The sequence below is a fragment of the Bufo gargarizans genome, chromosome 2 (assembly GCF_014858855.1).
Source record: "Bufo gargarizans isolate SCDJY-AF-19 chromosome 2, ASM1485885v1, whole genome shotgun sequence".
NCBI lineage: Eukaryota > Metazoa > Chordata > Amphibia > Anura > Bufonidae > Bufo > Bufo gargarizans.
This window is the reverse complement of record NC_058081.1, coordinates 360548436-360567062: the sequence shown is the minus strand read 5'-3', so window position 1 is coordinate 360567062 and position 18627 is coordinate 360548436. Positions and strand designations below refer to the sequence as shown.

At 45.8% G+C, this 18627-nt stretch overlaps 1 protein-coding gene across 1 annotated transcript in view; it reads left to right on the top strand.

Moving 5' to 3' along the window:
- Positions 1-5358: 5358 nt before the first annotated feature.
- The window catches only part of NEURL1B (neuralized E3 ubiquitin protein ligase 1B), a 67062-nt gene continuing 53793 nt past the window's right edge, over positions 5359-18627 (top strand). Inside the window, exon 1 of the mRNA XM_044280730.1 lies at positions 5359-5563. Coding sequence (XP_044136665.1) covers positions 5533-5563 — 31 coding nt within the window. The 5' untranslated portion in view covers positions 5359-5532. The remainder of the gene's footprint in view (positions 5564-18627) is intronic.

Below are 18627 nucleotides of genomic sequence, written 5' to 3'. Positions count from 1 at the left end.
TGTGCATCTGTTCCATGGGCAATGTCCGTGCAGAGGCCGGGACGGATCGAGACCCATTCAACTTGAATAGGTCCGTGACCCGTCCACACCGCAAAAAAATACAACACGTTGGCTCAGTGGCTAGCACTAAGTGATAATAGTTACTGTAAAGTGCTCTGGAATATGTCAGCGCTATATAAGTGAGTAAAATAAATCTATGTTGTATCTATATAGTCTGTTTAAAGGGGGTTTCTGTGAAGTGTTTTATATGGATGACCTAGTCTCAGGGAAGGTTTTCAGTATCTGATTAGTGGGAGTCTGACACCACTGCTGATCAGCTCACTGGAGTGCTGCAGCCTTCTCACAGTGACGTCATGTTCATGTGTCAAGTAAATGGGTATGAGATGCGATAGCAAGAACAGAAGCTATACAATGCATAGTGCTGTGCTTGGCAAGCTTTGAGGAGACAGAGGCGAGCCACTTTAAAGAGATGCTCAGCGGGGTTCCCGGGCAGTGCCGGCATGACCACCCACTGCTCCTAGGGGGCTCACTCAGGTGCATGCTGAAGATTGCTGTACAGGGAACGGCACAGGGTACAGCACGGCATCAAGCCTCAGATCCCAAAACAGAGACATCTCTTCTGAGCCCGGCTGCCTGTTTAAGGACAGCCATGTGCTGCCAAAACCCAGATCGGCACTTAAACTCTGCTGCGGTATTTGACCTCACCTGGCTGGAAACCAGCCCAGCCGCACATGCTGGGAGGAAAATACCTGCCTTGCCAGACACAACCCCTCACTGTGTCACAATATATAAAATTAAGGATGTCCCGATACAATTTTTTAAGACCGAGTACGAGTACCGATACTTTTATTTAAGTACTCACAGATACCAATTACCGATACCAATTATGGTGTGGTAATGATTTCACAGCAAATTCCAATTTAATTTAGTCATAGAGGAGATTTATCAAACCTTGTACAAAGAAACAGCGGCGCAGTTGCTGATAGCAATGAAAAAAATTAAAGCTGGAATTTGGTTGCTATGGACAACTGCTTTACTTTTCCTTTGTACAAGGGTTAATAAATGGGCATATATTACAGTGTTTCCCAACCAATGTGCCTCCAGCTATGCCTTTGGCTGTGCGGGCATGCTGGGAGTTGTAGTTTTGCAACAGCTGGAGGCACACTAGTTGGGGATCACTATTATATGCCCATTCCCCCAACCTTTTAAATTTGTGTAATGTGTAAGGCCTCATGCACACGCAAGATTTGTAGCTTGGATGCGGACCCATTCACTTCAATAGGGCCGCAATAGATGCAGAAAGCACTCCGTGTGCTTTACGTATCCGTTGCTCTGTTCTGTGGTCCGCCAAAAAAAATAACCGTAAACTGACAAGAATAGACAGTTATATTAATGGCTGTCCGCGCTGTTCCGCAAATTGTGGAAAGCACGCGGACACCATCCGTGTTTTGCGGATCCGCAGTTTGCGAACAGCAAAACACACAACGGTTGTGTACATGAGGCCTTACTAATTTTTATTGGGAAAAGTGGCAACCCTAACATAACCCCTGCTCCCGAGTGAACCCCATACCTTTTTTTATAGTTATATGTCTACAGAGATGTGTGGGGGCTCATTTGAGGGAAATCAGTCTTTTTTTACAATACCATTTTGGAGGGTGTATGACAATCACTTTTTATTCAATTTTTGGGGGAAATAAAGTGATGAAAAAACAGCAAATCAGCCTTTTTTTATTTATTTTCTGTTATATTTTTCACCATATGGGCTCATTTTTATTGGGAAAAGTGGCAACCCTAACATAACCCCTGCTCCCGAGTGAACCCCATACCTTTTTTTATAGTTATATGTCTACAGAGATGTGTGGGGGCTCATTTGAGGGAAATCAGTCTTTTTTTACAATACCATTTTGGAGGGTGTATGACAATCACTTTTTATTCAATTTTTGGGGGAAATAAAGTGATGAAAAAACAGCAAATCAGCCTTTTTTTATTTATTTTCTGTTATATTTTTCACCATATGGGCTCATTTTTTTAAATATTTTAACAGTATGGGTGTTTTCGCATGCGACGATGCCCATAATTTTATTCTTTTTTTGTTCATTTCTGGGGAAAGTGGGGTGATTTTACGTTTTAATATTGTTTTTATAATTTTCCAAACTTTTTTTAATTTTCTTTGCAACTTATACAGAATAATGGAAATTGCTCCATTAGTCTCTATAGAAATCACTATGTCACATTTTTTTGCTGCCACCTAGTGGCCTGAACTGGGATATACTAACAATGAGCCTGGAAGTCTAGTACAGGCTGCAGCTCATTTTTAGAACAGGGTGCTTTCCCTGATCTCCACTGGGGGAAGGCGTTTCTGAGCAGGAAGCCCGCGCTTCCGTTTTTTAACACTCTCAGATGCCGGGGTGACATTTTACAAATATATAAAAATGAAGAGCACAGACGGGGTGGCACTGCTCAGCCTCCTTCACAAACCCACACACCCAACCGGATTGCGACCCAACTTCCCCGGTAAGCGGTGCTCTGCCCACAATAATTCTTTGAGTATAAAGAGATAAGTAGAAACATCAGGCGGCACTCCCCAAAAATGGGAAGTAGTATTCTTTATTCCACTGATAAAATTGTCATAGGCATAGCGTGGACCACACACTGCAGGCAAACACTTGTGGTGACGGCCGTTTCGCGCCACAGCGCTTCCTCTGGCCACTAACTTGGTTACTCAGTTTCATAACTACAAATCTGCTGACAGATGCCCTTTAATCTGTCTATTTATAGTATTATAACACATTTTGTTCAGTCTTTTTACCTTTTGATATTTTGACTTTGCCACTTACACTGTTGCTTAGCAACCAACACCACCAGTGACTATAACAGAAGATGGTTCGCCTGCCTTCTGTCTCGAGGAAACTGAAGCATTTATTTCTGTTTTACTATCTAAAAACTGTATTCTGACATTACAACAGCCTCTCCATATACATTGGGGACTGTTTGTAGGAAATTACCTCCATGAAATATAAGGATTTAAACTAGTTGGCTAGATTAAAGGAACATTTTCCAAAAAAAGGTCATAAACTGTAATGTTTAGGACAAAGATCTACACTTAACTTTGAAGGCCCCTGGTCGCCCCATTACCAACCATGTAAACAGAAGTTACATCAGAATTTTCTCTACTTACATAGGCCCCCAACATCACTAACCTAACGTGTCCACAAGTAGTGCATATGACTTTCATCGCATCCCAAAATGATTGCAGAAAAAAAAAAAAAGAATCAGATTCAAAACCCAGAATGTAGACCGCCAAAGTACAGGCCTCAGACCAGTCCTTAGAGCACAAATCCTAGACTCTAAAGTAGTCACGCCTCAGACCAAACCCTAGACTACAGGCCACAGACCCCAGACCAGACCGCTGAATAATTCTGGGGATAGGAGCTGAACAGTAACTGAAGCCTGTATAAAAGGAGGTAGGTCTTGTAGGGTGCTCCCAGCAGGTAGTGACTAGCACCAGTCAAAAATGGTTGAAGGAATGATAGCCGATGCATCTGCCACAGGGTCATGGGTGCCCAAGACTCATTGCACATCAGTTGCTAAGGGTACTTTCACACTAGCGTTATTCTTTTCCGGTATTGAGTTCTGTCACAGGGGTTCAATACCGGAAAATAACTGATCAGTTTACCCTAATGCATTCTGAATGGAGAGCAATCTGTAGAGGATGTATCAGTTCAGTCCCTCTTACGATATTTGGCCGGAGAAAATACCGCAGCATGCTGCAGTTTTCTCTCCGACCAAAAATCCTGAACTCTTGCAGGAATGCCGGATCTGGGATTAATTTACATTGAAGTGTGTTAGTGCTGGATCCGGCATTAAGTGTTCTGGCAAAACGGATCCAGACCTTTAAAAACGCAAAAAAAATTAATACTGGATCCGTTTTTCCGGATGACACTGGAGAGACAGATCCGGTATTTTAATGCCTTTGTCAGACGGATCCGCATCCAGATCCGTCTGACAAATGCCATCAGTTTGCGTCCGGATTTCCGGCGACGGAACTGCCTGCCGAAATCCTCTGCCGCGAGTGTGAAAGTACTGTAAGGCTAGCCTGTCTGGTCTGATCCCACATAAGAGCTACTGTAGCTGACAGAGTTAATAATGGCCGAGAGAAAGGTGTCAGAGCACACAGTGCATTGCAGCGTGCTGTACAGGGGTATGTGTAGACTGGTGGTAGTGTCCATGATGACCCATGTCTGCCATTGAAAGCACCTATAATTGGCATGTGGGCATCAGAACTAGACCATGAAGTGACAGATGGCCTGGTCTGAGGAGTTACCATTGTGTGCATTGCTAACCTGGGGTTGGAGATGGCACCAGGATGGACTAAAGAAACAAGACAAGCGTGCTGGGTAATGTTGGCACCAGACTTTATACACATACAGTACCAGCGCCTAAACATTGCACCCTTAAAGGGAACCTGTCACCAGTTTTATGGTGTCCTAAGGGCAATATAAATAAGTGACTGATTCTCTTAGCAAAATGCTGGGTCACTTTCTTTAATTGACCCAGTCAATCTGCCAACATCTTGTATTAAAAAGCTCCAGCTGATAATGATGAGTCCTGAATATTCATGAGCTCCTGACTCTCCCCGCCCACCTGCTGCTGAATAACAGTTTGTTTCCATATGAATCAGCAGCAGGTGGGCGGGGGAGTGGCTATAGCTCTGAATTAAATATACGCAGGACTCAATGACATCACGCCGGACTCGAAACAGCTCATTAGCATGCGGCATGTGGCATCTTTGTGTGTATATTATGAGGTAACCATCTGTCACACCAGTAAGTGAATACATCTAAGGTACTTTTTAGTAGTTAATGATTGTATATAATTAGTTAGATTATAATCAAATACCCACATGACAGGTTCCCTTTAATGACTGGTAGTCTCCAATGGCAGCAGTGCCTCTTTCATCAGGATCATGTGCCGGCTGCACCACAAAACGTTTTCACTCTCCGGTATGAGAATGCATTTTGGAGCACTCCGTTCTGTTCAGTTAAGTTTTGTCCCCATTGACAATGAATGGGGACAAAACTGAAGCGTTTTTTTCCGGTATTGATGCCCTGAGATGGAATATTAATGCTAGTGTGAAAGTAGCTGGACAACCCCTTTAAGAGCGCCCCAGCCAGTGACATGTGCAGCAGGGGATGGAGCCGTACTAGCTATGACAATGGGAGTTCTCACGCCCGGGGCTCCGTGCTGCGCCGCCGACACACTGCCCCTCCGCTGCGCCTCGTTATTTCCCATGACAGGGCTGCTGTGGGCGTGGCGTCCGCGCTCAGCCACGCCCCCTCGTGTTGGAGCGGCGGCGGCTGTGGATGCAGTCACTGGTTTCGGGCTGTAGCTCTGCACGGAGGGAGGGTGCGGAGCAGCCGCCGAGAGACTGAGGAGCAAGCCGTGCGTTACTACCGGGAGCAAGGGGTTAAATGGACCTTCACTTCCCGGTACAGGGCTCAGTGATATCCTCCCTCTGCTACCAGCTCTGCTATGGGGAACACGGTGCACAAAACCTTGCCAGGTGAGGCTGCTGGGCATCTCTTCTCGGACGGTGAAGGCTAGGCTGTCATTCTGGGGGCCGGGGAGGTGCCGTCTGCTGGAATATGGGGACCCGGCCAGGACTTGCCGTGTACAGTAGGTAGTAGCCCCTGCCCGGAGCCCACCTGTTACCGCACGAGGTGGCAGGTAATGGTGGGCGGGTGTGCCCTCAAGCCCTAACGGCTGTGCCCCGGTTGCTATGGGAGTGTTATCTGTGGGGCGGGAAGCTCGGGCACAGGCTGCTCAGGTGCCTGGTTTGAATTTGTACTGGGCAGGGAACTGGTGTAGCAGAGCTGGGTGCGCTCCCTGAGTGCAGCTGTCACTGTGCTGTGAGCTTCAGGTGACCCTCTGCCTCCGTACCCCTCACAAAAGTGTACTCCTCCTAATTTCCCTCAATTCAGAGTTAATTTTTTAAAAAAAATCTGTCAAATGGGGCAAGGTTTACCACCTAAAGCAGTGCCCCATACAATACAAGTGGCTTCTTCTCATGACAGCCCTTCACTGTATAGGGTCTGCATTATTACATGTACGACATTGGGCCAGAAAGTGCTTTTTCTGGGTCCTCTCTGTATATTAGACCCTGACTTGCATATTCTTTCATTATTTGATGCAATTGGGATGTTGGAAGTTTCTATATTGAAATAACTATTGCGCTAATGTGTCTATTGAAGTGTATGAATATGCAGGAAGAATGGATCTTTCACCCCATGAACCATCAGTGCCCCTCTTTGATACAGGCAGACCCCCAATAATCCTGAAAATGGGGGTTCTTTATCCCTCTCTCCGTCTTCACGGTGTGGTAATGGTGTGAATATGTGCCTGGCTTTCTATACAGTTGCATGTGGTATCTGCACTGTATGAACATGACCTAACGTGGTTTTTGTGGATGCGTTTACTAGTACTGGTGTAGACCTGCTTGTGCGCCATATTTCTCAAGACCGTGCACCTGTGTGAGGGGAAAATGGTGGGCGCTACCTAGCGATGCCAGGTAAAACGTCAATAAAATACAAAACGTGAAAAAATCACAACCTCTTGAAAGCAGTGATGCTTTTTCTGACTAAAATAGTAGTCGCAATTACGTCATAAAACTGGGGTATTTGAATATTTCCGTTGATCAAGGTCCCATTCCCTAAATTACATTCATTTTTGGGTGGCCTTTATTTAAAAATAAAATCAAAAATAGCATTTTTTTTTTTTTAAAGCAATTTCCGAGGGGGGAAAAAAAATGCCACACTTGGAGCGTGCGGCCTTATACTGCCCCCCTAAAGAAAGCACCACAAACAAACATATTTTTATTTTTTTTATATTTCGCCATAGATTTTTAAAAGGAAAGACGGCATGAAAACCGCTATGTGTGAACCCGCCCGTAGCGTGAAGCCACTCATGTTTCTGCGCCATTCTGAATTATACCTGGCTTAAGGGTTGTGGGTATCTTTACGTTTCGCAGCGGCTGTGGTTCCATGTCATAATATCCCGTATGGTTGTGTGTGTGACCAGGGATTAGAGAGATTAGCGGTTTCGTCTTCAGGCATCATGACAGAATATTAACCGTTTGTTAGGATGGAGATGAAAACGCTGGGTGGTGGAGAACGCAGGTTTGGCATTCTGGTACCAGCCACTATGCCTCCTGAGAGGATTAGCCATGTGCCCCTATAAGAGGTGACAGATGCCACATTGTCCCGAATGTTGGATAAAGGCACAAAACAGCTGAGCTGCAAAAATAACATGAGTGCAGTTCATGCACCGGGCAAGAATTTCTAGTGAAATCAGTCGCCCCTTTTACAATACACCGGGCCGTCTGTACAGCTGGTATACTTCATCTATGCCATCCGGGTAGGCGGAAGTGCCCGGTTTGGTACTTAGTGCCAACTGTAAGATGTAACTATCTGTGCCCGCTATATTTGTATTAGTGTCGTGACGTCTCCTCTTCTATATGTGTACAATAGACCTAACCCCGGCAGATGGTCTCTGTACATGGATATTGGGAGCCGTCAGCTGGCCCTCCAGATAAATCCTAGCTGTTATGCCACCACACTTGAAAGCATTCAGGCTTAACCCGTAGGCTTTCAAGGGTACACAAGGAATTGAATGCCTGTCAGGAAAGACATTGTTACCATATCCAGTAACTAGGGGCTCGACTCAGTAACAGATTTTGCTTGCAGCCATTTGACAATTCCGTATAATTTGGCTCCCTCAGGAAGTTTCAGAAGATGTGTGATTTTTCTGTCCTGGATTTGACAAATGGTCAAGTACAGTTTGTACCCAGTCTTTATACTAATATGAAGTTGTTGATTTAGAATATGGACTGGTAGGAATGCTGCCCCCTGTGGTGGATTGTCTAAAGATGGCTGAACCCTCAGAGAACATGCTAATGCTGCGCCACCAATGAGGAGGAGGAGGAGGGGAGGGGCTGTGGCCGCTGTGCCACCAATGAGAAGATAATAGTGAGGAGGAGGGCAGGGGCTGTGGCCGCTGCGCCGCCAATGAGAAGATAATAGGGAGGGGGAGGGGCTGTGGTTGAGAGAATTACTATCAATACAAATATAGACTGCTGGTGCCAGCCGTATCACATACCCGGCACCCCATCTCAATGGCGGCGAACCGAGGCAATTTATCCCTCAAATGCGGCACCTGAGGGGTTAGTTGGCATGGTTCAGTGGGATCCCTGTCATTGAGGCCGAGTGCCGGCTGTGTGATTTGGCTGGCGTCTGCAGTCTATAGTTGTATTATGGGGTTAATTACATTCACTGGTGGCGTGGCAGTGGCCACAGGGTCCCCTCCCCTCTTCATTGGTGGTGCAGTGGTAGCTTCTGATCGGTGCCCCAGTAGTGAAATCTCAGGGCTCTGATCGGTTACCATGGCAGCCAGGATGCTACTGAAGCCATCCATGGCTGCCATGGTAATCTCCCTGCTGCCGTGTGCGCAGGGCAGCAGGGACAATGTGAGATCCTATGCACTCTAATAGATCTCTATTAGGGTGCATAGGACAAGGGATGTAAAGATCCCAGGTTCTACCCCCAGAAGGGGGCTAATAGTTATTAAAGGGATTCTGTCACCTCCCCTAACCCAAATCGGATTTTAAAGCAGTCATGCAGCACAGCTTACCTTGAATAGGCTGTGCTATTCTATCTTGTAATCCGTCCAGTAGTTTATGATCAAATTGACTTTTATGCAAATTAGCCCTGAAGGTGCCCAGAGGGGCGTTTTGTTCCCCTTAGTGAGCCCAGTAACGCCCCTCTTACAGTGCCCAGCCCGCCTTCCTTCCGCCTAACCTCCCACAGCCTCTCATCCCCCTCCTCCCCCTCCCGCACGGCCGAACGAACTCTCGCACAGGCGCAGTACCCACTGAGGGCTGCGCCAGTGCGATCTGCAGGAGACTGAGGGCAGGAGCTTCATCCTCGTCACTGGGCATGCGCCGAGCCCAGTGACGTCCGATGCTTGCTCTTCCCTCAGTCAGCAGGGTAAGCTGTGCTGCATGACTGCTTTAACCTCCTCCCGTCACACTAACGCCGAAAGGCGTCAATGCTGCGGCGCTCCCAGGTCACACTAACGCCAATAGGCGTCATCTCGCGAGACGCGAGATTTCCTGTGAACGCGCGCACACAGGCGCGCGCGCTCACAGGAACGGAAGGTAAGCGAGTGGATCTCCAGCCTGCCAGCGGCGATCGCTCGCTGGCAGGCTGGAGATCCGAATTTTTTAACCCCTAACAGGTATATTAGACGCTGTTTTCATAACAGCGTCTAATATACCTCCTACCTGGTCCTCTGGTGGTCCCTTTTGTTAGGATCGACCACCAGAGGACTCGGGTAGGTCAGTACAGTCGCACCAAACACCACACTACACTACACTACACCCCCCCCCCCCCGTCACTTATTAACCCCTTATAAACCCCTGATCACCCATGATCACCCCATATAAACTCCCTGATCACCCCCCTGTCATTGATCACCGCCCTGTCATTGATCACCCCCCTGTCAGGCTCCGTTCAGACGTCCGTATGATTTTTACGGATCCACGGATACATGGATCGGATCCGCAAAAAGCATACGGACGTCTGAATGGAGCCTTACAGGGGGGTGATCAATGACAGGCGGGTGATCACCCATATACACTCCCTGATCACCCCCTGTCATTGATCACTCCCCTGTAAGGCTCCATTCAGACGTCCGCATGATTTTTACGGATACATGGATCGGATCCGCAAAACACATGCAGACGTCTGAATGGAGCCTTACAGGGGGTGATCAATGACAGGCGGGTGATCACCCATATACACTCCCTGATCACCCCCCTGTCATTGATAACCCCCCTGCAAGGCTCCATTCAGACGTCCGCATGCGTTTTGTGGATCCGATCCATGTATCCATGGATCCGTAAAAAATCATGCGCATGTCTGATTGGAGCCTTACAGGGGGGGGTGATCAGTGACAGGGGGGTGATCACCCTGATTACCCTGATCACCCCTTGTCATTGATAACCCCCCTGTAAGGATCCATTCAGACGTCCGCATGCGTTCTGTGGATCCGATCCATGTATCCATGGATCCGTAAAAAATCATGCGGATGTCTGAATGGAGCCTTACAGGGGGGGTGATCAGTGACAGGGGGGTGATCACCCTGATCATCCCCTGTCATTGATAACCCCCCTGTAAGGCTCCATTCAGACGTCCGCATGCGTTTTGTGGATCCGATCCATGTATCCATGGATCCGTAAAAAATCATGCGGATGTCTGAATGGAGCCTTACAGGGGGGGTGATCAGTGACAGGGGGGTGATCACCCTGATTACCCTGATCACCCCCTGTCATTGATAACCCCCCTGTAAGGCTCCATTCAGACGTCCGCATGCGTTCTGTGGATCCGATCCATGTATCCATGGATCCGTAAAAAATCATGCGGATGTCTGAATGGAGCCTTACAGGGGGGGTGATCAGTGACAGGGGGGTGATCACCCTGATTACCCTGATCACCCCCTGTCATTGATAACCCCCCTGTAAGGCTCCATTCAGACGTCCGCATGCGTTCTGTGGATCCGATACATGTATCCATGGATCCGTAAAAAATCATGCGGATGTCTGAATGGAGCCTTACAGGGGGGGTGATCAGTGACAGGGGGGTGATCAGGGAGTCTATATGGGTGATCACCCCCCTGTCATTGATCACCCCCCCCCCCCCCCCCCCCCCCTTGGTAAGGCTCCATTCAGACATTTTTTTTGGCACAAGTTAGCGGAAATTTTTTGTTTTTGTTTTTGTTTTTTCTTACTAAGTCTCATACTCCACTAACTTGTGTCAAAAAATAAAATCTCACATGGACGCACCATACCCCTCACGGAATCCAAATGCGTAAACATTTTTAGACATTTATATTCCAGACTTCTTCTCACGCTTTAGGGCCCCTAAAAAGCCAGGGCAGTATAAATACCCCACATGTGACCCCATTTCGGAAAGAAGACACCCCAAGGTATTCCGTGAGGGGCATATTGAGTCCATGAAAGATTGAAATTTTTGTCCTAAGTTAGCGGAAAGTGAGACTCTGTGAGAAAAAAACAAAAAAAAATCAATATCCGCTAACTTATGCAAAAAAAAAAAAAATTCTAGGAACTCGCCATGCCCCTCATTGAATACCTTGGGGTGTCTTCTTTCCAAAGTGGGGTCACATGTGGGGTATTTATACTGCCCTGGCTTTTTAGGGGCCCGAAAGTGTGAGAAGAAGTCTGGGATCCAAATGTCTAAAAATGCCCTCCTAAAAGGAATTTGGGCCCCTTTGCGCATCTAGGCTGCAAAAAAGTGTCACACATGTGGTATCGCCGTACTCGGGAGAAGTTGGGCAATGTGTTTTGGGGTGTCATTTTACATATACCCATGCTGGGTGAGAAAAATATCTTGGTCAAATGCCAACTTTGTATAAAAAAATGGGAAAAGTTGTCTTTTGCTAAGATATTTCTCTCACCCAGCATGGGTATATGTAAAATGACACCCCAAAACACATTGCCCAACTTCTCCTGAGTACGGCGATACCAGATGTGTCACACTTTTTTGATGCCAAGGTGGGCAAAGGGGCGCCTATTCCAAAGTGCACCTTTCGGATTTTACCGGCCATTTTTTACACATTTTGATTGCAAGGTACTTCTTACACATTTGGGCCCCTAAATTGCCAGGGCAGTATAACTACGCCACAAGTGACCCCATTTTGGAAAGAAGACACCCCAAGGTATTCCGTGAGGGGCATGGCGAGTTCCTAGAATTTTTTATTTTTTGTCGCAAGTTAGTGGAATATGAGACTTTGTAAGGAAAAAAGATAAAAAAAAAAAAATCATCATTTTCCGCTAACTTGTGACAAAAAATAAAAAATTCTAGGAACTCGCCATGCCCCTCACGGAATACCTTGGGGTGTCTTCTTTCCGAAATGGGGTCATTTGTGGGGGTTTTCTACTGTTTGGGCATTGTAGAACCTCAGGAATCATGACAGGTGCTCAGAAAGTCAGAGCTGTTTCAAAAAGCGGAAATTCACATTTTTGTACCATAGTTTGCAAATGCTATAACTTTTACCCAAACCATTTTTTTTTTGCCCAAACATTTTTTTTTTATCAAAGACATGTAGAACAATAAATTTGGCGAAAAATGTATATATGGATGTCGTTTTTTTTGCAAAATTTTACAGCTGAAAGTGAAAAATGTCATTTTTTTGCAAAAAAATCGTTAAATTTCGATTAATAACAAAAAAAGTAAAAATGTCAGCGGCAATGAAATACCACCAAATGAAAGCTCTATTAGTGAGAAGAAAAGGAGGTAAAATTCATTTGGGTGGTAAGTTGCATGACCGAGCAATAAACCGCTAAAGTTGTGGAGTGCCGATTTGTAAAAAAGGGCCTGGTCACTAGGGGGGTATAAACCTGTGGTCCTTAAGTGGTTAAAATCCGATTTTGGGTTAGGGGAGGTGACAGAATCCCTTTTAAATAAAAAAATAAACAAAACACCCCCCTTTCCCAATTTATATAAACAATAAAAAATTAACAAATTGGATATCGCCACGTCCGAAAAAGTCCAAACTATTAAAGTATTGAAAAATATCTCCTATGTGGTGAACGCCGTAACAGAAAAGAAATGTGAAAAACACGATTCTCAATTTTTCTCCTTCTCCCCTAAAAAATAGGATAGGACTGTTCTATTATGGGCCACACGTTTTATAAATTGCGGAAGCACACTTTTTTGGGGGCATTTTAATTTTTCTTTTGCGTAGTATAGAGTATTGCATTACTTTTTTATGGGACCAAAATTGAATCAAAATGTTGGTATTGTGACAACCCTAGTCATGCGGGTACAAGTCCTTTTAGGTCCCAAAGAAATGGCATCTAATGGCTGTAAACCCCCCAGAGCCAGGAATCCTAGATAACAGTCGCTGCGCGTTGGGGGCTGCTGCACAGAGAGGCCGGGGCTGACAACAGCCGCTGCGCGTTGGGGGCTGCTGCACAGAGAGGCCGGGGCTGACAACAGCCGCTGCGCGTTGGGGGCTGCTGCACAGAGAGGCCGGGGCTGAGAACAGCCGCTGCACTCCGGGGGCTGCTGCACAGAGAAGCCGGGGCTGAGAACAGTCGCTGCCCTCTGGGGGCTGCGGTAATATGGCTGAAGTGTGTAGGGACTAAGACTCATATGGGAAGCGCCAGTCTTTAGTAAATGACCCCCAATGTTTTGTTTGAAAGGCATCTTTATGGTGAAAAGGTGCCCTTCCTGACCATGTGCACACTGACACAACCCACTTATCAGGGTTTTCCACTAGGGTGTCCCATTTTCTGTGGGAGCGGTGAAAATGGCTGATCGCTGCTGTCTCCAGCACTCCTATAGAGAATTAATAGAGCAGCAGGGGGCACAGCCGCGCCATCAGATTGGGGGGGGGGGGGGGACGGTGACCCCGTTCTTGGTGGGCAACTAAGATATTACTGCATGGAGGCATCAAGGAGACATTATAATGTATGGGGGCAACAAGGAAACACGAGTACATGTTTTGTGTTTTTATTTTCTAAATGGACATTTATTGCGATATATATCGTCATCGCGATAAATGTCTTAATATCGTTAGTGTGGGAATATTTTTGATCTCACCCAACCCTAGAAGGGAGTCGGAAGAGATAGCTGGCAGCCATTAAAGGGGTTATTCAACACCTAAAATGCCTGGGCATCTCATACAGGTTATACTTGCCTCGCTCCCAGGCACTATCTTTGCTCCGGAGACCTACACGGCCGCCGCTGCATCTCTGCACGGGAATGAGCCTCCTTAGCATCACCCGCAATGCTTGAGAAGCTTGTTCCCGTCACGGTCTGCTATTGGCTGCACTCCATCGTCTACTTTGGAAATCTTATCCGCTTAGCTGGTATTGTATTACATTGTGGATCCCCATGTGTAATGCTTTCCATGGGCAGCCTTAAGGGCCGCTTCACACGAGCGGATGCCGTGCGTGGCATCCGCTCAGTGAAAGAGTGCCAAGACCCGCTGCAGACTGCAGAGGCACGGAGCGGTAACATGACTGTTAATGCTCCGTGCCTCTCTGTGATCTCTTTACTACGAAATCACAGTGACAACTGTGATTTCGTAGTAAAGAGATCACAGAGAGGCACGGAGCATTAACAGTCATGTTACCGCTCCGTGCCTCTGCAGTCTGCAGCGGGTCTTGGCACTCTTTCACGGAGCGGATGCCACGCACGGCATCCGCTCGTGTGAAGCGGCCCTAAGGCTTATCATTTTCTGTGTAAAAATATAGAAAGGATACATTTTTGCCACTGACAGATCCATACATGAAATTGCTGTGGATTTTCTCCAATATGTTGTGTGAGGGTCCATTCACACGTCCGCATCCGTTCCGCAATTTTGCGGAACGGGTGCAGTCCCATTCATTTTCAATAGGGCTGAAATGTGCTGTCCGCATCCACATTTGCGGATCCGCATTTGCAGATCCGCACTTGCAGATCCGCACTTCCACATCCGAGCTTCCGTTTCTGCAAAAAAAATAGAACATGTCCTATTCTTGTCCGCGATTGCGGAATGCAATTTTCTATTATAGTGCCGGCGAAGTGCGGTCCGCAAATTGTGGAATGCACATTGCCAGTGTCCGTGTTTTGTGGATCCGCAATTTGCGGATCTGCAAAACACTTACGGACGTGTAAATGGACCCTTATTATCAGGAGAGTACACTGTGCCTCCTGCACACAGGAGCCCTTATAACTTTTGCTATGTTTTTTTTTTTTTTTTTTTTTCTTGTGTCCTGTCCTATTTATGTGGCCTGCATCGCTGAACAGGGTTCTTGGAGGCGCTCATTTGGGCTTTTCTTGTCATGTTTACTGCCAGTTCTCTTTGAGGTTTTATGATCTGCCGTGCTTTTTTTTGCAAAAAGTCATTAATTAACTGTATCCCCTACAGGCCAATGAATGTCTCTGTGGTAAGCATGATGTCTGTATAGAAATTGCAGTATCTGCGCTTGAGTGTTTCTCCTGCAGTTAGTGTATTATACAGTGTATTCATAGACTTAAAGAAAGAAGTGATAGATCAGGCAATGGATATTTTCTCCGGACATTTCTTAGACCTTGATCATCAATAAACAGAGCAAGTCACTTCTCTATAATCAACCAATAATGATCCAATCAGACAGTATATTGCTTACGACCAAATAGGTGCAGAGTTAAAGAGAGTCCCCTCCAAAATCAGTTTTAAAGTAAGCATACCACTGTATAGAGTGACCTGACACAGAACTCTACCTTTCTACTGAAAATGCCGTCTTCCAATTCTGAGAAATGCTTATTTTGCAGAATGGTGCATCAAATGGCGCGGCCCCGCCTCATGCACACGGCTGTGGTCATATTGCGGCCCGCATACAGCGATGGGCACTGGCCATTCACTTGAACGGGTCTGCAATCCGGGAGATGCGGCGGAACGGAAGCATGGTTTCTGTCCATGCCTCCGTACCGCAAAAAAATTAAAACATGTTCTATTTTTTTATGGTGCGGACGGATCACTGACCCATTCGAGTTGAATGGGTCTCAATCCGTCCCAGCCACGGCACGGATGTTGCCCGTGCAAATTGCGGTCCCCAGTGCATGGAACGGCCGCACAACCGCTGTATGCATGAGACCTTATCTGGATAGAATGAAAAGATGCTTTTCTCAGAATTAGAAGAGCAGATTTTCATAAGAAAGACATGTTAGGTTTTTCTGCACCTACCTTACCTGGTTGTATGCTTACTCGGAGGTGACAGACTCCCTTTAAAGTTGTCATTAAAGGGATATTCCCATCTTAGAAAGTAATGGCTTATCTGTCTGCGGGTTTACCATCACTTTATGATCAGTAGGGCTTCCACTAATCCTGAGAATGAGGCCTGCTACACATGACTGTATCAGTCTCTGGAATATGGATGTGGTCTGTGCGCATCCCGCAATATTCAGTTTCCCCAAGACCCACTGTAAAAATGTCTGCAAAGTGGATAAAAAATTTCCTATTCTTACCATTTGCAGCCCGGCCACACAGGCACAGACAGCACATGGATGACTTTTTTTATTTGTTTATTTTTTTGCAGTCCCATAAAAAATGAATGGATCTGTGTGCGATCTGCAATTAATGTGGATCGGACACGGACCAAAAATCCGGTAGTCTGCGTTAGGCCTGAATCGGACAGTGCTGGTATAGCGCCGCAAACAATCCGATGTGGCTCGGCCTTCTTAAATTAACACCTGCAATTACTTTTTAAATAGGAGCTTGGTATGGGTATGGAATTGGTAATACGTTGAGCAGGTTGTAGATGGGCATGACTATTACCACTGATGACTGTAAATTGCTTCAGGGCACTCGTAGCTCGCAGTAGAGGTCACCTCGATGTACAGTATGCATATGGGACATGTCCCAGGAGCAAAATGAAAGTCCCTTACATCAAGACTGGCTAGTTCTAAATGGGTTTTCCTGGCTCCTGATATTGATGACATCAGTATCCGATCAGTGGGGGCTGACACCTAGCTTCCCCCACCGATCTGCTATACCAGACTAAGCAGTTTGAATGGAGCCAGAATTACAGCTCCATCCATGTTGTAGTGCATGTGCCGGGTTATTGAATGTGACCCTGCACAGCCACTACATTGAACAGAGCTGTGCTGCTGGCTGTGTGCAAAGTGCTAGTTCCGGTACCAGAGGCTGGAGAGAACAGTAGACCCCATCAGTCCTATACTGGTGACCTATCTTGAGGACAGGTAATCAGTATCAGGAGCCTGGTCAATGGGGGATAGAGGCTGAAAACACCATAATCGAGTCTCACCAGCAGACAATAAGGGGGACGCTGAAAAAATCCTAAAGCCTATGGGGCAGATCTCCTAAGGCTGGTGTTTCATACACCATGCTTAGTCACGTCACGTGTCTATTGGCATAGGATGGATGTGTTGAATTGTGGGGTGCACATCGATGTCTTCTTCATGCACCACAAGCTTAAATATAAAGTTTATGAATATGTAGTAGTTTTATTCTCACCTCACCTCACCTTACATATGTAACAGTTTTACTTATGCAATGGCTTGATAATTGTAGATAAGCCTTTTCTTATGTAACAAGAGGATGTGCACTCCCTTTACATTTTTTTTTACATGGATTCAATGACCACTTTACCGGGTCATAATCAATATATTGTCTTATTTCACCACTATAAATTGATAGTTATAATCCGAAAGTTCATGAACTACTAAAATATATCCTAAATTGTATTTGCTTCAGAAATATTTGAGCTCCATTAAGTTCTTCCAGATGTTAAAGGGATTGCAGTATCCTTCAGCATGCCCCAGTCCTTTCATCCTGTAGTGGATACAGATAATTTCTTTATACTGGTGTCCTCTAGGTGGTGGCCCATAGTCCTAGAAATGGAAGAAGTTTGCCTCACAAAATTATTATTTTTTAAATGTATTCATGCCTTACTGCATGATGTCATTTTGTTCATGGTCCGGTATTGCAGCCCTGTGGTAGTCATCTGTGGAGGAAAATACATCTTGGGCTACTTTCACACTGACGTTTCTGGGTCCGCCTGTGAGATCCGTTTCAGGGCTCTCACAAGCGGCCCAAAACAGATCAGTTCAGCCCCAATGCATTCTGAATGGATAAGGATCTGTCCAGAATGCATCAGTTTGGCTCCGTTCAGCCTCCATTCCTCTTTGGAGGCGGACACCAAAACACTGCTTGCAGCGTTTTGATGTCCGTCTGATGAAACTGAGCCAAACAGATCCGTCCTGACTTACAATGCAAGTCAATTGGGACGGATCCGTTTTCACTGACACAATATGGTGCAATTGAAAACGGATCCGCCTCCCATTGACTCTGTAAGTCAAAACGGATCCGTTTGCATTATCATGAACAAAATAAATAATTTAAATTTTGTTTTGTTCATGGTAATGCAAACAGATCCGTTCTGAACGGATACAAGCGTTAGCATTCTAGGTGCGGCATTACTTGCCAAGGAGAGAGGTTTTGTTAGTTCTCTGTCCTTAGGTTGGATGACACGAGAAAACCAAACCTGTCTGATGCCTATTAAACTGAACTGTATGTAAGTCTGGCATAACAGTCTTATTGTAAATCTCCTGACACCTCTAATGATGTAAAATGAAGATGCAGTATTACCATGTGGAGGAGATGCCTCCAGACATTCTGTGCTCCAACATTCAGAATACAGAGCAGATGGTTATAGCAAGGATCCCTTCCAACCTCTTCTCCAAATGCTCAGCTTATCATTTGCCACTTGTATCCTGATCTATGTAGAACTGGTTGGAATATGAATATTACTGAATAGGTAAGTAAATGGCATTGGCTGTACAATACATTACATAGACTTGCATAACTGAATGTTCAGGTGCAAGTACGCATTACATAGAAGTAGATTGGTGTATTGTTATGCCAAATCAACCATTTTGGTCCATATTGGCCATCACAGTCTTTTCAATTTTTTTTTTTTTTTATAAGTGGTCAATGACAGAGAATGATTTCTCTGGGAAAGATGGTTTGCCGACTAGTGAATATTGGACGAAAATTTTATAG